Source organism: Rhamphochromis sp. 'chilingali' (assembly GCF_963969265.1).
Source record: "Rhamphochromis sp. 'chilingali' genome assembly, chromosome: 3".
Lineage (NCBI taxonomy): Eukaryota > Metazoa > Chordata > Actinopteri > Cichliformes > Cichlidae > Rhamphochromis > Rhamphochromis sp. 'chilingali'.
Genome location: NC_137931.1, coordinates 33,709,616 through 33,731,302, shown reverse-complemented (window position 1 = coordinate 33,731,302; position 21,687 = coordinate 33,709,616). Strand labels below are relative to the sequence as shown.

Below are 21,687 nucleotides of genomic sequence, written 5' to 3'. Positions count from 1 at the left end.
GACTTTAAAAAGTTTCCCCGACCCCTTCAGAAAAGTTAACCCTCACTCTACACTGTAATTCAGACTGACTTTGCAAACAACTTAAGTGTGAAATTTCACAGAGACTCTCAAGAAAGCCTTTTGACATATTAAAAAAGATTAGGAGAGACTATACAAGCCTTTAGGGGGGGCTGAGTAAAACTGTTAACTTTGCATTTCAAACCACGAGGGTGGGGGATTTTTTTTTTTTTTCTCCTCAGCAAGCTTGGTGAAAACCCCTAAAGAGAGAGAAGTTCTGCATCTTTTCAGACTCATCTAAGACCTTGGATATTTTTCTCTCAACTTTTTTTCTGTCTCTCATTCGTACAAAGAAGCTGCTCCCCCCGTTTGGCTCTGCTGTCCATTTGCATCTGTCCTTTTCAGCAGTTACACTATGACCATGGAAGAATTCCCAATCAACACTGATGCGTGCATTAATCTTCCCCCCACAGTCAGGCACAACAGGCACATTTAACAGTACAGTCATGAAATTGGGGGTATCAATTCTCTTCCTAAAATAGTTCCAGATAAGGCATATTAAATATGATTAAATAATGTGTCTGTGGAACGTGGCAAGACCTCTAGCTCTTTTGGGCTATCTCACTCTGTTTGCAGATAACACATATACACACATATAGGGAATGTTTTGTTCTGTGGATCGTTTATCTGCATATCTAATTCTGCTTTCGCCCCTTCAAATGAGCCCCGCTTTTACGAGTGAATATTTCAAAAATGCTTCTATCCTCGCCTGAAATAAATGTTGAATTGATAAACTTTATCGTGTCGCATCTTTTTCTCTTGAAACACTACCACTACAACTGGTTACTGATCACTTTGTAGACAAGAATTCAATATTTGTGTCCTTTGAGAAAGTAAGCCGACTACTGCTGCTCATATTAACAGCAAAAATAAAACAGTATTGGGGCAAATGTGTTTACAACATCTACGACTGCTGCTTGCTTATTTTTAAGGGATCGCTACAGCAGGCAGCTCCGCATATTTGACTCGGCATATTTTCACGCCAGATTCAACCCCCGAGGAGTGTGCATATCCTCCCGGTCCTGAACCGCTTGCTAGGCTTGTTAATGTGTAAACCACTACACTATGGAAATCCAACTGAGAAATTATTTTCTTTAAACAATTTATTTAAATACTTAATTATAAACCTTCTTTTTACATTTACATACATGAAGAATATTTTATTCATTTTTTCTGGTACATGTTTTTTCCCCCTGCATGATGTTTGGCTTCTTAAAAACCATCTCGATAACCTTTTTCGTCTCCGCTGGTTCAGTGGCATTGCTGCAGAATTAGATGCAGCTCTATATCGCAGTAATATTAGAAGAACATATTAGTTTATATTTTCCTTTTGCATATTCTTCGGAAATCCTGATTTCTATTAGAGTTGTGAAAACTGGTCCTACTCACTGAAGAGATGAATGTAAAAATATCAGATTCACAGATCCAATAAAAAGGGCTATGAGTGATTTCAATGAAAAATAATAGACATTAAACGCTAATTAGCATTTTCTAATACTGATTTTCCATAAATTATGTTTAAATTTATGTTTGAAGCCCATGAGGGGAAAAATATTTATGCAAAATTTTGTAAAACTGAATTATTAACCAAGCACTTGCTCTAAATATTAGATCCTTGTGTCTACACGTTCAAAACCTGGCAAGTAAGCAGCTAATGTGTACATTTTAATATAAATAAATACATTCTCGTAGTAGCTTTCAATGATTGAAGATAGTCATTCACATGCATGTCCTAAAGGAACAGCTGTCTGAACAGACATGCAGCAGTTTAAAAGACAATGATTAAATGATTAATGGACTGAGGTAGGGCTGTTCGATATAGGATATATATCAGATGACGATATAAAAACGTCTATCGTTTCATTTTATGCTATCGTTTGTTTTGTGGTGTAGCAAAATAAACTGTTTACGGCAATATTTTTTCATCGTTTTGATGGTCACTGTAGTGGCTATATTAATTTCTTAAAGTTCTCTCTTTCTCTTATATTTTATATAACCACACTACAGACGGACAAGCGTCTGTTTTTATGCGTTGTCGTTAGCAACAACGACGGTAAAACCCTCGCGTGTCCGCTTATTTATTTTCCACATAAACCTTTCACAATAAAGCTCAAGATCCTGTTGAGACTTTTCAAAATAAACTGAATCACGTGAAAGAGCAGAGTATTTACGGATGAGAAGTAAAAAAAAAAAAGCCGCCAGGTGCTAAAAAATAAACCTTAGACTCAAACGTTAGAACAGGCTTTTCCCGCCGTGTAATAAATACTCACAAAGAAAACGGCGGCCGTTACAACTTATGTCTAAAAATGTATAGTTTCATGCATCGGTTAAAACACTCGACTCCAGCTACATGATGCCCAGCTTGAAACATTTCACGCAAGTCGAGCTGCCCGAGATTCACAGAATTTACAGAAAATGTAAAATTTTTGTGATTTATATCGTTATCGGGACGATAGATATCTTATATCGGGATATGAGATTTTGGTCATATCGCACAGCCCTAGACTGAGGGTTAACTATGTTTTTATAAAGGCATACAGCAAATATATGGGATGTGAACTGACCTAGCAATCTAGATGATTTATCATTTTATCTTTAGTCAATAATTAAAAGAAACAAACAGAAAAAAAATACATTATTATCATCTGGTGATGCATTTTTATGTGCAAAGGTGTTTACAACAGTAATCCTAATAAACAAATTCAACTTGCAGTTTATGGAGATTCTCAAACGACAGCATTCCTACTGTGTTGTATGAAATTTGGATTAATATAATACAGCCACACTTCTATTTTTAAGGTTAAGGAACGGTTTTCTTTTCTATTTTCCCATTTACAGTAACTAATATCAGTCTGTGGAGCTCCTGTACAAACACTTTTGAAATGCACACAGACATACAGGCAGCTGTAAGATGTACAGGACATGGAGAATCTATGCTCTTACCACCAAGACAACCTAGAGATGTTGTAGTTGAACATTAAGTCCATGTTTCAAAATTCATGGTTATGTAATCCCCTAAAAAACTAGGTTTCAGGGGGAAAAGTATGTAATATTTCTAGGATGATGTAACAACATCATACAAAGTAGGGCGTATTACTCACTGATGCAACTGAAAAATCATTTTCGGGAATACTGTGTGAAAAGTTACCGATCGTGGCACTTCTGCAGGCTATCTTTACAAAAGAGGGAAATGTGTGTTTTGTAGCTCTCGCACAGCAGAAACTAATTGTTTCATTCACCTCCTGCAGAACTACAGGCCAGCCTCTCACCACACATCTCTGACTCATCTCTGTAATGAGCTCTTTGTGCACTTGTGACCTCTCCCGCTTCGGGAGAAATATTCGGCTGTTGAAAACGTCCATCGCTTACAGTGTGTCGATGTCATCAATCCCAGAGATGGCTGTCTTAGAAGCTGCGTGCGCTCGCTTGTGTACTGTAAGCTTGCACGTGTTATGGGGTATACAGATAATGCGCGATGACAGCAGTTGACAGTAAGCCTTTTAGCATTGGTATTCGATGATGTAAAGAGGCAGGTTACACACACTGTCACAGCTTCCTGGCTCTAAGTAAATTTGTCATTGGTTCACCCTGTTAATAAAAGACAAAGGGGTGATACTACACAGTTTATTTGACTAACGAACATTGACGGAACACATAGAGCGCCTGAAGGCGTGCGCCTCTCTCCACAGTTGGCTGCCCCTGTCAAAATTCAGAACCTGCTGCCAGATTGACCTTAAGGTCAATGGGTGCCACCGGCACTGTGGCGACATCATTGTTCCATACTGCAGCAAAGCAATCAAAGAGAATTGCAGTGTATAAAACAAACAGAGGAAAATCTTAGACACCAAGAAACCCTATAATTACAGCACTGGAGCATCGTCTCGATACAGTCCGATCAGCTCGGGGAGATGAGCTGAAGAACAATCGCACACTGTGTCGGAGCCCCGAAGAGCAAAATATCCATTGCAAAAAATAGTTGCCTACAGCCTTGACCTTTAATAAGGAATAAGAGGCTGGCTAGCATACATACCAGTGTCATGACCAGTGACAGCGGCACAAGCTGGAAACAACTGAGGCTAATATTACTGAGCTGTCACCTCTGAGCAGAAAAACATTTTGTCCTCACAGCTTGAACTGCTTATGTGTAAAACGCACATTTGTTTGGCTACAATTTGTCCTTAAAGGCATAACAGCAGCCAGCTACTCGCGTTCACTCTGACTGACCTTTTTGCTACTATAGTGTCACTACATGCACTCTATTGTAAGTGTTCCTCAATGAAAATTTAGAGCCAAGTTTGCCACTGTGGTCACAGTTAAAAGACGTAAAGGGCAGAAGAGTCACAAACACCCCCAATGACAGAATTAATGTTTCGGATCTTGTGTTTCTTACAATATTCTGACACATTTATTAATATAGCATTGATTTGTTATTGTTCTGGCACCTCAAAAGCAACTAAATGTGGAAAGGATGAACAGCACACCTGAGGGGATTATACAAATTCCCATAAGATGCCTCCAGAGTTTGAGCCTAACAAGAGGAGCTGAGGAAAGGTCATAAACCCTATCACACTCTCAAGGAGCCGAGGTACCACCGCAGAGGTCTATAGTCGATATTTTCTGAGATCGCTCAGCAGACGCCACGATCAGTGGGAGATTTGGGAGCAAGCAGCGCGAGCCTATCATTCTGCCATGTTGTGACAGTGAGTGCCAGACGCAACGCTCTGCCTGTTGAGAGATGGGAGCGTCACAGTATGGCTTGACTGGCACAGTGTGAAGTAAGGCCTCCTTAGGGCACTCATGTGGTAAGATCCATCTCAGCAGCATTTCAAGCGCTCGACTTTAGCTGAACTGTCAGCACACTTCAATAATGCTCATCTGTTTTGTATGGACATGACAACTTATTATAGAGACATCAGGATATCTGACAATGAGGAAAAAAAACGCAAGCAGAACAATGCAGCGCTGTGGCTTTTTCGGATGAGTGACGGTGCCTTTCTATTTGGGATTTCACACAGTGTTAGCCAAAGAGATGAAACATACTGTACCTGCCAGCTTTTTAAATAAAAACGCTTTTTCTGTGTGGGGCAGTTGGAGAAATAGGGCACACATAAAAGCACATAATACTGCATAAAATTACAGCAAATGTAAAATTGGCTTGAGCTTGTCTTTTATTGTGGACCTACTGTATTTGTTTTTGCTTATTTTCTGTATTAAATATACATATATAAACAGCTTCAATGGGACAGGTAGAACAGTTTTACACAAATGCAATCAGGTGAAAGATAGTGAAGATAGTCGCACGTATGACTACTTTATTAGCATTTTAAAACCCTGACTTGTTCTTAAACCATCTCCTTGGGAGCCTATCCCAAGGAAGAAATTGGTAGTGACAGTTCAGATAATGTTTTGACCTTAAGTTACTTTTATTCATTAATCCACGTTCATACTTTACATGACTGATAATTTAGATGGTTGTGAGTGCCCTCCAGGCTGCTAGCTTAACATACCCGGACAGACAAACTATGCAATTATGCACTATGCAGCTGAAAACTGTAAAAACTGGAAACTGGCTTCCAAACATTATATACTGTATATTCTAGTGAAGGAGTAATCTAAAAGGTGCCTCTTCTGAACAAGCCATTGCTTGCAGCTATACAGTACAATAAAGTGTTTAACCAAAGACCCAGCAACTACTTCTAGCATATATACCTATACAAAGTAGTGTATAGGTATATATACCTATGACTTCATTATGATTAAGCCCCAACATTTGCTTTGATTTTTTATTGTCTTATTTTATGTTCTCATATAAGCTGGTGCATGAAAACAGATAGCAGTAGTGGTAGGATAATAAAGTACATTAAAAAAACATTATGGTTGCATATATTGTCTATAAATAAATAAAAAATCCTGATGTTTAGGACCAGTGGGGTGTGAGCCTAAACCCATTGAACCACTGGGATAATAAAACACTGGTGGAAACCTTTTAAACCCACAAAACTGTGTGCTCCACTTTCTGGGGACGATACTCAACATGTAGATCAAACAAACTTCTGTCGAGAGAAGTGAAGAGCGCTAACAGCATAAGTCAGAGAGCCCTCAACTTATCGGGTGACAGAAAACAAGTCCAGGGTCCAGTCATTTCTCTTTTCTGAAAGGCACTACCATGATCAGCAGTCATCGTTCCAGACAGCACCAACATTTGCACGCTAAAGTTCCCTGCATGCGTGGAAACAAAGAAACCGCTTCGCTGACTGGTTTTTAATTGAGGTGGAACCATGAGTGTAAGTGAGTCGCACAACCTTGCTCCCAGAAGCTGTGGCACTGCCAGAGGGCAGCCTAGTAACAGCTGAGCATCTCCCCCTCTTTGAATCCATCTGGAAAGATGCTACCTCAGTTAAAGCACCGCACACCAAGACACCATCAAACGCCTCCTGATGCAGCATGGCAGAACTGGGGAAGTTTACTATGGGGGCAAGTGTATGTCATTTAGTGAGCCCGGGCTTTCAATATTTTATTCATCGCGTTGCACATTATTGTTTCACAGCGAGTGGAGCCATCAGACGGGGAGAGCTTTTTAATTTCAACTTAAATCTTATCATAACAGACTGAATCAGATCAGAATGAGATGCTGCTGCTGCTTTAAAGGAGAAAGCACATTAGAATTTAATTGGGACAAAAATGTCACTGCTTATTTTGGGGGGGAGGGGACTGGTTACTTAATTGGTTATACAGTGGCTAACGAGTAAAGTACATTAGTGCTGTGTACACATTTCTCCTCAAAAAGAAAAAACATGTTTGCAGACTATTTGTTTGAACTTCTTTCATATTAAAATAGGACTCAAATGAAATGTCTTTGAGCTTCAGATATGACATTTCCTATTCCGAAAGTCAACACATTTTACATTTTACAGCATGTAACAGGGATTAGAAACAACTACAGTAATTACTGCCTGCTGTTGGCGGACTAGGTGACACTTTTTGCTTCTGTATTTTCCCTTGTGTCTGTGCATAGTAGCAGAATATGCTCTCTATAGTCAGCCAACAGCAGGGCACCAAATCTATCAATCTCTGCCTGTGAATGCAATCAGTGTGAGCAGATACACCAAATAAATCAGATTTGACAGAGTGCAGATATGTGGATTTTAAAATATCCTTAAGACGAGAAAGTTATACATTTATTGTTATATCCATCCACCATATTTAGCTTTGATGTCAAGGCACCCATGAGAGTTGAAATATTCTGCTTTCTTCTGACAGTTTACAAAATAAACTGGATGTTGAAGAATCTCAGTAGGAGGGCTGCTGATTCATCTGATTACTAGAAATGCACCACAGGTCAGTGTGAATTAGAGGTTACAGGAGAAGCTTCTGCAGCCTCCACCAAAGCAGTGGTGCTGCTCTGGTGCTTGATAAGCACACTGTTTTGACACTCATCTGGGCCTCCTTGTTAACTCCCCCACAACAGATCTGATGTGCTTAGACAGGCCTACGCTGCATATTAGCAGGGCTGGTTGGGCTCAGATTTCAGTGCATTTCACTTGCAGGACTTAGCATGAACACACTCTCCTGTGTTTCCTCCGATCACCGTGCCAAATAAAAACAGTTATTAAAGATTCAAACAAGGTTTCGAACAAGCAGTAAGGCAGTGATGGAGCGCAAAAAGGTGGCCCGGTGGTGGCTGCTTGCTGTATTCAAAAAGCAGCAATTTCATTCTTTAATTCTAAATAGTGTGTTGGTGATCATTTTTTAAATTAATGCTGCACAAATAAGGTTTACCATAAAGATCTGCACCCCCAGCAGCTCCACCTGGGCTAACACCGTAGGTCATGGCTATTCAACTAAAAAGTTAGTTGGGCCAGATTTTCAAACCGGGGAATTTAACTGGGCCAGATATTTTTTTTGCAGCCAGTAAGCAGCAGATCATAATCAATTTCAAACTGTATTGAAAAACAAGTAATTTTTTATTCTTTTTCCCCCTGTAAATCTGGTGACCTCTCACAAATTCACACCAAAAGGTCCATTTAAAAAAAGGGAGCTATAACCAAACTTTTTTTTTTGCACATTTCAAACAATAACAAAAAAACATTTCGATAATTCCCTTTCAAATTAAAATAAATATTTTGCTGACCACTCACTTTTCCTCCCATGGATGGACCCCATCCGTCACTAGTATATCCGTCATGCTTCATATCAGACCATTTTCCTCAAAAAACCCTGAAATCTTCTCAAACATTATTTCGCCAGCTGTGTGTCCCTCTAACGGTAGTAAACCGAGCAATTTGCCATCCAAGAAATGGACATATATGCACAACTGTGCATTATCAGTTCTGTCTGTGAACCCACCTTCTGCCATCCTGACATTACATCAGTTTTCTTCAGGTCATGTAACAGCATTTCAAGCCAGAAATTCAACTCTATGAATATTTGAACTGTCTGACAGGGGTACGTTTTTAATAGCAGATATCACACTGACTTTAATTTTTTCGTCACTTATCACCGCATCCACCACGGCCAGCATGCAGTATTTCACCGTTTCAGAATCTGTGAAAGGCTTGCTCTTCTTCGCCAAGATCCAGCAAACAAGAAGGGAAGCTGCTGCAGCTCTCTTGGGCTGTACAGGACCCTCATGGTAGTACAAATCCAGTTGTAAGATTATTAAACTCGCAATTAAACTGTACTTTTGCAGCCCTCTCCTGAGATTGCTCTGGAAGGTTTGTGCAGGAAGTCTGGTGTTTGTCATTGTGGTGCCTTCGTAAGTACCGCAACACACTCACTGCAAATTAAACACATAGGTTTGGCATTTGGATTTGGCGTTAAAATGAATACGTATTTGTCAGTCCAGGCAGGGTTAAACCGAAGGTTTTAATTGTCAATTTTACGCTTTTGGACTGAGAAAGACATGCAGTTGTTGCATCATACATTACGATGATAGTTTGATATGTTTACATCACGGTACATTGTGGGTTAAATATTGCTAGGCTACTAGGAGTGTTGCATTCACAGTCTACACTACGCTGTAGGAATCTTTAATTTTTTTTAATTAATTAATTTTTTGTGTTTTCTCTGTGTTTCTGCCAGGACCACATGCGGCAACTCGCAGGTTGCTTCTGGGCCGCATGTGGTCCGCGGGCTGCCATTTGAATGGGCTTGCCCTAGGTTTTCATACTCATCCTGTCTCTAACTTCCAGCAAGAGCTCGGTATGGTGCAATACCCAAGCGCAATTCATTATAAGGGGCCTAGTTGATAGTTACTTTGTGCTAACAAAGCGGGTAACTGAAGCAGATAACACTGGCAAATTTGGGGGAAGATCAGTGGTTCCAGTAAGCTAATAATAATAATAATGGATTGGATTTATATAGCGCTTTTCAAGGCACCCAAAGCGCTTTACAATGCCACTATTCATTCACTCTCGCATTCATACACTGGTGGAGACAGCTACAGTTGTAGCCACAGCTGCCCTGGGGCAGACTGACAGAAGCGAGGCTGCCATATTGCGCCATCGGCCCCTCTGGCCAACACCAGTGGGCAGGAGGGTAAAGTGTCTTGCCCAAGGACACAACAACCAGGACAGAGAGCCCAGGGATCGAACCGGCGACCTTCCGGTTACAGATAGCTTCCCAACCCCCTGAGCCACGGTCGCCCCGCTACACTATATGGACAAAAGTACTGGGCCACCAACACATTAGACCTGCTCAGACATGGAAACCTATGCTGTGAAGCTCCTGGCTCACAGTTTTTGTGCTGATGTTGATGCCAGAGGAGGTTTGGAGCTCCTCAGTTATTGAGTCAGCAGAGCACACGCTACATCTATGACTCAGCACACGGCAACCTCGCGCTGTAACTTCATGAGCAGTTGTGGTTCCTAAGCGCTTCCGCTGTGCACTTTGTAGAATATCTAGGTGGAAATGAATTTAACAAACTGACTTTAGAATGCTGCATCTTTATATACTTTTAGTGGTTTCAAACAGTGGAGGTCAGACGACAACACGACTCTTGGGCCTTAAAGTTTAACATCTTTTATTCTTTGTTACGTATTTTGTTTTTAGATATATATTTTGGCAGTTTTAGATGTCCCTGAACATTTCACTTAGAACAGTAATTCTTAAAATGTGGGCTGTGGTCCCTCAGTGGACCATGAAGCTATTGCAGTTCAGCAATGAGGTGTTTCGAGGAGAGAAAAAAGAAAAACAAAATTTTTAATTTTCGTGTTTCTGATTTAAGCTAAAATATTTAACTTTAAAAAGAAAAAAACAGCAGGAAACAAGAAAAAAAACAAAACAGCAGCTATCTGAAAGTAAATGTCGAGCCCACCACTTACAATTGGAAATGTCAAAAATGGCTTGAAGTGTGTATATGCAAAAAAAAATTCATTTGAACAGCATAGCCTCTTTTAGCTTAATGTACAGCCTGACAGTCATGCCCACAGAGGACAGTGTGTCTGTATTATGAGTATATTACATGGAAGGCTCCAATCTTATGAGTAAAGATAAATTAAATTCATTTACAAGGATGCTTTGCTGCTATAGATTTTATGTCAGTGATTGTAACCTTGTTAGAGAGCTCTGGAAGGCAAAAAACCTGTTGTATAATAAAATATGACATCTGTTTGGTTCTACAAAGCAGCACGCTGGTGTTACAAGAGCGACTGCATGATGTCTGACTGCAGTACATACCGGTACCTATTTTTGGACAGAAGACACTTTGTCCTGTCACCGCAAGAATAGCAAAGGTGTAAACTGATCAGATTTAAACAGTAAAAATATTCATTTTATCACTTTGTTGGCTGCAGTTTACATTTTTCAGAAGTGAAGAAGAAAGAGAAGTGAAGCCAGTGAATCTGTGCACTGTTAATAGAAATTATTTCTAATAAACAAAATGACATTTAAAGCAACAAATCAGTGAAAGAAGATTAAAGAAATTCTCTTTTAATAACATTAAGATGCTTTTGATTTCACCAGGAATAACAGAAACCACTAACTCGATAAAGGCCGAAACATTATTATCAGCGTTTCCTTAATTTCTGCTGTCACAGGATAAAGCAAGCAAACTGCAGCACAAACTTAGTTAACTGTGTCAAATAACAAATGGTATCTAAGATGGAACTGGAGAGAGAACAAATGGGAATTATATAATGATCACATTTCATTACCCACTGTTATGCCACAGAGAATACCAACTAAAGCAAACAAAATTGTTTTGATGTCTGTGAAGCATCAGTGCCGGCTGAATGTTCGCAGGAATGCTACTTAGATTTTTATGAATGAGCAGCAACGTCCATTTCAATTTCATCTGGGAGGCGAGCACACATAAGGTCCCCTCTCTGATTCCAAATTTTCCGTCGGGAGGGAAGAGTCCTCTCCTAGAAGCTTGAAGGCAGAGCGCCGGGTGGTCTATTGATTTTGGAGTGCTGGCTGTGTGATTGCCTGTGCACAGAAAGCTTAAATCAAGAGCACTCGTTGCTCTTTTGCTTATACAAGTGGAAGATTACTGTGCAGCAGTTGTACCGATGCTGGAGTACGAAACCTGGCCCATTAAACACACACACACGCACACACATACACCAGTGTTATGTTGTACATAATGCATTGAAAGAGCCTGAGCATGGACTGACAGGAGCAGCTGGGTAGGGGAAAAGGTCAACCTGAGTTAATCAGCTAGAATCAGCATCAGCTGAGTAGAAAGTAACTGTCTGTGTGTGTGTGTGTGTGTGGGTGCACATGTGCGTGCATTGCAGAGTGCTCGTATCTCTGGAAAATAAACAATCAAATAGAAAGCCAAATCTTTTACACGGCAACCGCAAAAGGGCATCATGGTAGCAAAGAGATGTTGGAAAACGTCCGACGTGAAACGTTTCATTATTAATACATGTCACAGAACGTATGCGCACTCTGCTGAGACACAGGTGGTGTGGCTTCCCACCCATAACCCCGAAATCTCGCAGCAGATTATGATCAAAATAAACGCGCAGATCACATCTGACCCTCACAGGTAGAACCAACACGACAGACACATATTAGTTAGTACGACATTGGGAAGCTGGCCTCTAACAGAGCTGTAGAGGCGCACATCAATTTTTCAAGTCATGTTGACAAAAGCTTTCAGACCCCTGTTAATACACACTGCACGGTTTTTCTCTTCAGGAAAGCTATGCACTTATCATATATTTTATTTAGGGAAAAAAAGGCCAGCAGCTAGAAGCTTCACATCCCAGAGATGTGCTTCCTTTTATTACACGTGTACGTGTGGGCACCCGTGCATTGTAAGTATGAATAGAAATCCTTATGTGTTTATAAGAAAGACAAAGAGAATAAAGGAAACACAGATGCTTTGTGTTCTCCACACTGTTAAAATTCATGACCTTGTAACACTGACAGCTAACAGCACGTAGACTATAAACAGTATATTGTAGGGCTGCAGTCTGAAGGTCAGCTCTTGTATACTGTACAGCTTTACACAGAAGAATAGAGAAAATAGTTATACTGTTAACTCCACTGTTAAAATGTCTGCTTTCACATTTCAGGAAATCTGAGTATTTTACAGCAAGTTGCCAACTTTCATATACCAGGGAATGGCTTTCACCAGTCATTTCGGTGAAACAGATCTCTGATCAGCCCAAAGGCAGAGGTGTGTTTAATGTGGAAAGACTCATTTTGTGACTTTATTTTAATGCCACAATATTAGCCCAAATAATTATTTATAAATTAAAAGCTCCAATTGGCAGATTTATGTAAAAACAGCAACTTCAGCAGCTACCTTTGTGATGCTTACAGGTTAGCAATGGCACCCAAGTATAGAAAAAGACTGTGGATCTTCACACTTTGTTCTTTTGGGGGTGGCAACAATGAGATGAGAAGGCTGATGTCACTCATGCCTGTTCCTTACATATTCACAAGCTCTGTTGGTGGAAGGGCTCTAGTTACATATTATAGGTAGTCATTGTTTTTAATAAAAACCACTGATAAGCCCTATAAACTCTGTATAGACAGGCCCTTTTTTTAACTGATTATTTTCATATACATATATATGTTTTGTTTTTTTCCAAGCAATCGCAGATAATCCATCTGATTGCCTCAGCGGAGATTAGGGTGCCATCACGTAGTTCAACCCCTGCCTTGGTACACCTTTAAGTCTATCAGAGAGAGATCATCATTCACAGTCAAATTCCTGACCTAAAACATGAGAGTCTGGGAGAAAACCCAAGAACCCGGAGAGAACCCAAACAGGTAAAGTCCACAAAGAAAGGCTTCAGCAAGCCGGTGGATTTGAACCCAGAACACGCTAACCGCTGTAAGAAACGCAAGCTGGAACAGTAACATTTGAGCTGACTTGCAGACTGGCAGAAATGCAAATGAAGTTCTTTAAAATAAAAAGCAGAGTCACTTATGCAACAACAGAAAACAACTACAAGCATCGATGGTCTTTAATAATTCATAGAAAAACTACCTGCCAACTGGCACGAGCCATGCACACTAAATGGAAAGATATGGAGGGGGCAATAAGTGCAGAATTTCTGCCACAGAAGTTGTCAGCCTCAGCACTGTGACTTCAACCAATAAGAGGATGGGATGGGGCAGTGACACTATCAATCCACATCAACTGTTTAACCCTAAAACCAGCAAGAGAGAACCATCAGTCACATACAGCAAAGAATGACAATCAATGTTGAAAAGTTAAAATAGTACTCAATACTTCTTTTTCAAGATGTTTTTATAGCTTTAGAAGAGTTAACAGCAAAAACGGGCTATCAAGATTTCACGGTCAGGACCAGCAGGGAGTTTAGTCTTAGGCGGGAACTCAGATGGGCTGCCAGCCCACTGAAAGAAACCAAAATGTCAAACTACTCCTTTAAAAAAGTTTACCAGAATTAACCAAAAAAATTCCATCAATCCATCTTCTTCCAAATATCTAATTCAAGGTCACGGAGAGCTGGAGCTAAAAAAAAAAAAAAAAGTAATATCAGCTGTCGGGCTGCGAGTTAGGGCGAGAAGCGGGGTACACGCTGGACAGGTTGCTTTACACTTTACACAGGTTGCTTTACACATATGCATGCACGCGCATCAAACTGTGTCATAGAATCATCAGAAATAAGATGATGGAGTTTTAATGTACAACAACAAATCGACTCAACATGTTTAAAACGTGCCAAAAAGAAAATCAGCTCGAAAGAAAAATAGTGATTTCTCCACAAAATGCCATGTTTTCATTCATTTTTCATCACTTTTTACCTTTAAACAAGGTTCTGTTATTTATGCCATCCTCTTCTGCAATGTGTTAACTTGTGGAGCTCCAGCAGTTATTTATCTTAACAGCAAATTTTGCTTTTTGCATAACTAAATGAAAAAAGTCATTAGAATTTAATTTTGCAGAATGGTTCAAACCGGTGCCACCTCTGGAAGAAAACTGAAATATAGCATACAATATTATCAAACATGATTCTTGTCCAGTACTACAAAGACGAGTTCTCGGAAACCTGACAGAGACAAGACAGAGACCTGCAGACGTCCTGATCTGCTCAGACTCTGAATCGTCTTTTTACCTTGTTTGTACTAAAAAAAAAAACATACGCTGAGATGTCAATTTGATTTGTCAAAAAGAGCATTTCACCATATTTTATGAGCACATAATTTCATGTTATTACAGTTTCCCCACATCAGCTCCCACGAACACACTCGCTCACCACAACAGTAAGCATACTAGAAATCATCAAGTCAGATTTTAGTTACTGCCGTTAAAGCGTATCATTTCAGAACCGCAGCGTTTACTTCCTTTCTCTCCGTCTCCGCTTTGTTTCCCCTGTGTGGTGCAATAATTTTAACTCTGTGAGCAGTACACCCTTCCCTCTCCCTCTAACCAGAGAGCCAGGAGTCACCTAACCAAAGGACGTCAACACTTGCAATCTTCAGTCTTCGTTTGGCTTTTTCACATTGCACACGTCCCCCAAAATACCATGTTTCTCAGACTACTTGTAAACCTAACTTTGCCTCGTGTGAGTTTCCAAAACCGAAGCGTTTTACATTTTAAAGTCGCTGAAGAATTGTTTCCTGAACTCACACAAAGGTCAGTGGACCCCACGAATACCCACATCAATAATTCACAGTCTTAAATTATTGACTTACATATAAATACTTGAATAAATGTACAAGGAAACAAAGCAGATATGGTAACTATTCTATAAATAATCCACAGAAAAAGCAACACCTTTAAGATTTGTTTTAACTCCGCTTTAGCCACATATCCACAGAGTATGAGGCCCCCACAGAGAACGCCCTTTCAGGTATTTCATTTTTGCTCGAATATGTCACTAGAGAAATGATCTGCATGTGTTCAAAGCCCCACTGAGCCTTCCTACGCCAAACACAATTGGTTAAGGTTTTTTTATCCGCTTGTCCTACATTCATTGTGTGTCAAACAATTTAGTGAACTGCCCAAGGCTTTGACTTTTTGAAGTTGCCGTTAATATCGTTTAATATCAACTAATGATATAGGTCAAGACTCATTTTGTCATTATTGCATTTTTTTTTTTAAAAGATGCAACATATATAGGTCTGTTTCATGTGGAAACCTAATTTGTATTTTGCAACATTCAACAGTTTAAAAAACTTTAATTATTCTTTGCATTTTTTAGCACACTTCACAGGAGAGCAGCTACAGGTCTATAAGTGTGCCGTTTATTGTGCGGATATAAGTGTTCTGAATGCCAACAGAGGCTGCACTCACATACTTCAGTAAAAGCATTTGATAACAGCGTGCTTCATGCCCTACTAAGGTTTTTAAGTATTAGAAGTAAAAGCATCAATTCTGCTGACATTTAGTTTCTGTAAAATGTATTTGACAATATTAAAAGGCTAATGTTTCCTTACAGGTCGTGCATAAACTGAAAACGGTAAAAGTCATTTTCAACTTTGGCCTGCAGTAAATGCCCAAGAAAAGCACAGCCTTAAATTCACATCTGCATGACATTTTGTAGGTTACGTACTTGTGTGCTTCGATGCTTGTAGGGCGAGCTGCTCTCCAGGTCTGCCAGTATGCTGGTGAGGGAGTCGATCTCTGCGTCCAGACTGGAGCGCCTCTCTTCCAGCGTCTTTTCATGGCCTTTCACCTGTGAGAAGACGTCCGATAAAGTGTTCAGACTCCTTCACTGTTTGCACACTCTACTGTGGTGCATATGTTTCATTTGAAACATATGCACTAGTTGAACTTCTAAATTACATTAAAATTGAAAACATGTTATTCAAAAACTTTCTAAAATCGTCAAATCTGTTAGCAGATTTCCCCGAACATGAGAAGCACTTTCAGAGCCCAATGTTGCTTCCACCATGCCTCATAAGAAGGGATTTATGCACCTGTTATAGCCTTGTGTTAGCAATACGGTGACTCTCCAGCATACCCAGACTATAGTTACACCATAGTTAGTTAGTTACAAATCAAAGTGAAGTGAAGCAACACCAAATCTGATTGGTCTCCTTGGTAGTCACATGTTCTGTAAATGTCTGATCAGACCTGAAGTCGTCTCTCTTTCCTGCATTTTAGTAAAGTAACTGTTGTTCAGTATTTAAGTGCTCCAACAGTATCATTCATGACTGCAGAGAAATGCAAACAAACCAGCATATAGATATAAACATCAGCATCACGTAGTCTGTTTCATACTCTCACAGCGGCAGTTTGTTTTTTTCCTTTGTCCAAATGGTAAATCTACCACAGATGCACCAATCGATCACCCAGGGACCAGAATTGGTCGATTTCCACTCCTTGGCCTTGACCCTGAACCCCATTAGAGGACCAGAGTGAAAATGTTTGTGTCAACAAACCTAAATCACCAGCTTAACATGGACATTTTAAAGGAGCCAACAAATGATAAGTGATCCTGAGCTCAGAGCTAGCCACAAGCCAGCAGCCTCAGTATTAGCAATGGATCAAAGTAGTAGAGCAACGGGTTGATATCCTTTTATTTGGTGAAGTTATGAACATACAGTGATCCCTCGCTATATCGCAGTTCAACTTCTGCAGCCTCGCTGTTTCACTGATTTTTTTTGTGCATTTTGCATCCTTTTCTTTTTTTAACAACGCATTGTGTTGTGCGTCCTGATTGGCTCTAGACCATTGTCAGTCAATCTCATGCCGTGTCTCCTGTACAGCACAAAATGAGTTCAGCTTGTCAAACTTACATAAATCTTTGATCGCTAGCAGTGTGACTGCTCCGCAACAAACACACGAAACGTCGTCACCTGCGAGTGCCTTTGGTTTCATTCTATAATGCTGGACTTATTTTTCTACGAAGGTTTGAACTTTGAGAGTATTTAAACAAGAGAGAAAATTGTGAAAATGTCCATGCAGGGGTTTTACATTTCACTTATCGTGGGTTATTTTTACAGCGTAACTCGAGGGATCGCTGTACTGTAAATTATGAAGTACCTGGCATTAGTTTTATATCAGCCTTTGTTTGGTAAGGTAAAATAAAATCTGTCAGGTAAAGGTGGAGAGGTGTACACGTTTTCATCAGGGGAAACCGCTGTAAATTTTACCTGTAAATTATTATTGTTATGATTCTCATTATTATTATTGATATTATTCGGAAGAAAACCATAACTGGCAAAAATCGGGATCGGCACACTTAAAGTGGAGTCGCCCAAGAAAATTGCAATCTGTGTTTCTAATCCATGCATTGTGGTCACAGCAACACTCACCTTGGGTGTGGGTTATGTTGTAACAGGTAGGGCTGGGTCATATCATACTGTTCACGGTAATACCGGTATAATGTTGGGCAGAGATAAGAAAATGAAATAATGCGATAGAATATGGGTAAAACGCGCATGCCTTTGTTTTCATGGAAACATGGCGGAAAAACCATGCTGGCGACGGAGAATGAGAAGAGCGAAAGCGGATCATTGAATGAAACAGATGAACCAGAATTGGTTTGTAAAAATGCTGCAAGTTCAGTGGTGTGGAACTGGTTTGGCTTTTGTCCATCAGATACACAACAAAGCACTATTTGTGGTAGCGCATGCTAGCGACGGCCGTATTTTGGAAAATACGGCACACTTAAAATCAATCCTTTGATTTTTCTGACAATCGACAGTGCCCCTTATAATCCCGTGTGCCTTATGTATGAATTCTGGTTGTGTTTACTGACCTCGAAACGATTTTATGTACACGGTGCTCAAAAATCTGTCAAATGTTTTAGTACGACTTTGCACCGCTTGATGGATTGTCGGAGCATTACGGCTATTGTAGGCAGGCGCCTCGCGGAGTGATACGTACTGTGCGTCAACATAATATTACCATATTGTGTGTGTGTGTGTGTGTGTGTGTGTGTGTGTGTGTATAACCTCTTTTTAAGTTTTGTGGATATTATACATGGTTATGCTGAGGATATGTCAGCCAATTTCCACTGGAAATGCCTTTTGGTTAAACTGTCAGCAAGGAATTTGCATTTGCACTGTTAAATATTTATGTAACTTTAATGCACATAAAAAAAAAAACAGCTGCTTGTTTAAGTGAAAATACATTGATTTTTTTCCCCCACTAATAAAGTTGTGGAGTTGTAAAGTATTTTGTCTAGTGTCAATTATATCGTCAGTTATATCGTTGTCACAAATTTTCAAATGTATATCGTGATAAATATTTTTGGTCATATCGCCCTGCTCTAGTAACAGGTACAGCCCGGGTTCACAGGGTCAAGTTACTGTCACCATAATGCCATCGGCGATGAGTATTTCTAACTCTGTGCTGCTCAGAAATATTTTCTCCTGCTTTTTTCTCTCTGCACTTCTTAAACTTTGCATTACAAGTTCATGTTTCACCTTGAACTCAGACAATCTTTTTAAAAGCCACACATCAATAGCAGAGACTTCTCTCAGTGAGAAAGAAGCGATGCATTGTATGAAAGACAACTTTCATAACACGGTGCACTATTCACCTGCCTTTTACTGCTCTTGGATTTACAGTATCTCATTCTTCATACATTATTCATCACAATCTCATCCAGCACTATTTCACAGAGAAAGGTCAATTCTTTAAAATCAAAGTCAAACTTTTCTTTTAATCCACACTTTGAATGTATTCTGCAGAGGATGCTAAGAATTGCTGTGATTTTTATTTAACTCTGTTATTATCAGAGGAAGCTTGAAAGCATCAGTAACAGGATCACTGCAGCAGCAGTCGCTGATTTATTCATCCGCATTTTTTCTCTTTCGCTTCAGAGAAAAATGCAACCTCGACATATGAAAAGAGACAAACTATTTAATCAAAAGAAAAACAAAAGTGATGCGCAGAAATCTGGAAAGTAGTTAAAGTGATCTGACCGATAGTGGCACCCGGTTTTCTACAAAATTCCCGGGAATTTCTCCATGGAACGACAGATGTATTTTTAGTCTTCTGAACTATGCTGCAACTGCAAGAAGACTTCTTGCAATTGCCTGTGGGGGCTTTTTGAGTTGGTTGGATCAGTGGCTGCTTCTTATTCTAATGTTATGTGTTTGGATTACCTGTCACAATCTATTACAGGCAGGGCTTGCCTCCATTTGGAGCAGAGCTGCTGCTTAAAAACATCTAAGGCAATCATGAGCGGGAGTAAACAAAGCAAAACACTAATGGCTTGTCTCAAATCAACAAAAGAAAAAAACGGGCAAACTTGTTTAACGGTGATAACGAGGAGGATGAAAGGAAACATCGCAGACTTTGTGTTGCGGAGGAATTTGCCGTGTAGGGCTTCGTAATGCGAACTGCAGCCAGGATGAGAGGTTTGTTTTTCTCTCTCCCGCTAAAGGTCTCGGCTTTTACGTGTCATAATCCAGACATCTCCCTCTGTCAGGGGGATAAAGACAAGAGCATATTTCTGCTTCTTTTAAGTAAAATGCCATTAAATCGCTGATTTATTCATTCACTATGTAGAATTTCTCCAGAAAGACATTTTTGATTGATATCTTCCCTTTTTTTTCTGAACAGCGTTCTCTTCTGCTCTGGCTGCAGGACACATAATTAAGATACCCGTGGTGTTTTAAGGAATTAAACTGCAGGCCAGAAAGACTCGGCAGTGTGATAGGAAAAGAAAATTTCGAGATGAATACAGGAAAGCACTTTAAAAAATAATTGAGGGATGGAATTTCTTATGTAATTTCAGGCCTTGAAAATCTTTTCCTTCATCTCTCCACACAAGAAAAATCAAGAATAGTGGCAAAAATTACAGCAGCAAAAAGGGAACTAAATTAATGCTCGTGATTATAACCATCATCCTGTTCAGGTAATGTGTTGCATTTGACAGCTGTCCTGACAAAACCACCGATCTCCAAAAGCTGAGATGTTCACACACGAAGGAAAACAATAATATTTATACTCTTACTAGCTTTGCATTTTTAACCTACGGGAACAAAGCAGTCTGAGTTAAAGGGCCCATATCATGCAAATGTATATGTTATATTTATATTCTGGGGTTTTTCTCGCACATGTCTGCATGATTTACAATTCAAAAGAAACCCTTTATTTATCATATACAGACCACAAATGATGCAGTCCCATCAGTTCAGCCTCTGTCTGTTTTAGTTCCTGTCACCTAAAGGCCCCAGTGGTAATACATGGGAATACATGTAAAAACGGCAAAGAGCTCTATTATGATTAAGGGACGTATGCTGAGCTAGAAGCCAGTTTACGGCCCAGCTGCCTCTTTTATTGTGCAGGTTTCCCACTTCTAAAACCTTCCTAGCACCTTCAAAGGTCTGTGTGTTTATGTGACATTATCACTTCAAGTCCACGGGTTCTGTGGGAACTCGCAAGCACAATGCACATGTGCAGCGGGATGCACGGCACAGATGCAAACCTGGAAGCTATCAGCTTTATTTTGGCTCACGGACCAGGCTACCAACTTTCACTGGAGTTAGCAGGTAACCAATTCTGCTCAATTTATACAGACTTTTCTTCTGATTCATCAACATTTTCTCAAAAACATCTACACGCGTTTGAGCACGACAAAATCCGAGGCACGGGGGAAAAAGAAAGGGAAGATATCAATCAGATCCAACCAAACAAGTTTAAAGCCAAAGTCTGTAAGGGTCAGTGACCCTGGACGAATGGACAGAGGTAAACTGAAATCCCTGGCATTGGAACATGCAGGGAACATTTTTACTTCAACTTTGCAACATTTTTAAAATCATTATTTTCCTTTAACAGATGAGATCCGGACAGAATATCCAGACATATGAGAAAGGTTTGGCATTTTTACCATGAAGCTATGTGGCACTCACCTTTAGTTTGTGAGCTTTACCAACATACAGGGATTTTTGACATCATAATAATATATATTTGATAGACGTTCAGAAAAGGCCAAAGTGCCACATGTTGCCTTCAAACAAATCCATCTGATTGAAGAGATGCTTACAGGAAGTGGAAACGTTGTACTGTAACTTGGCAAATTGATTTCATTTTCTACTGTCTCTGATTATAGGTAAAGTTTTAAAAATACATTTTTGCATGATAGTAGGAGTCTGGATTTCATCTCCCAGTTATACTGAAATATAATATAGGAGTTTAAGAAGGGAGGTGAAAGCATGGAAAACCTGCTCAGGTTCATATGGACAAGTGAAAATTTATAGATCTGTTCACAGTTAACAAATGTGTAGATACCAGTAAAACTG

General features: G+C 39.8%; 1 protein-coding gene across 1 annotated transcript in view; it reads right to left on the bottom strand.

Moving 5' to 3' along the window:
- The window catches only part of lpp (LIM domain containing preferred translocation partner in lipoma), a 185,657-nt gene that overhangs the window by 77,457 nt on the left and 86,513 nt on the right, over positions 1-21,687 (bottom strand). The window contains exon 6 of the mRNA XM_080877289.1: positions 16,038-16,160. Coding sequence (XP_080733415.1) covers positions 16,038-16,160 — 123 coding nt within the window. The remainder of the gene's footprint in view (positions 1-16,037; positions 16,161-21,687) is intronic.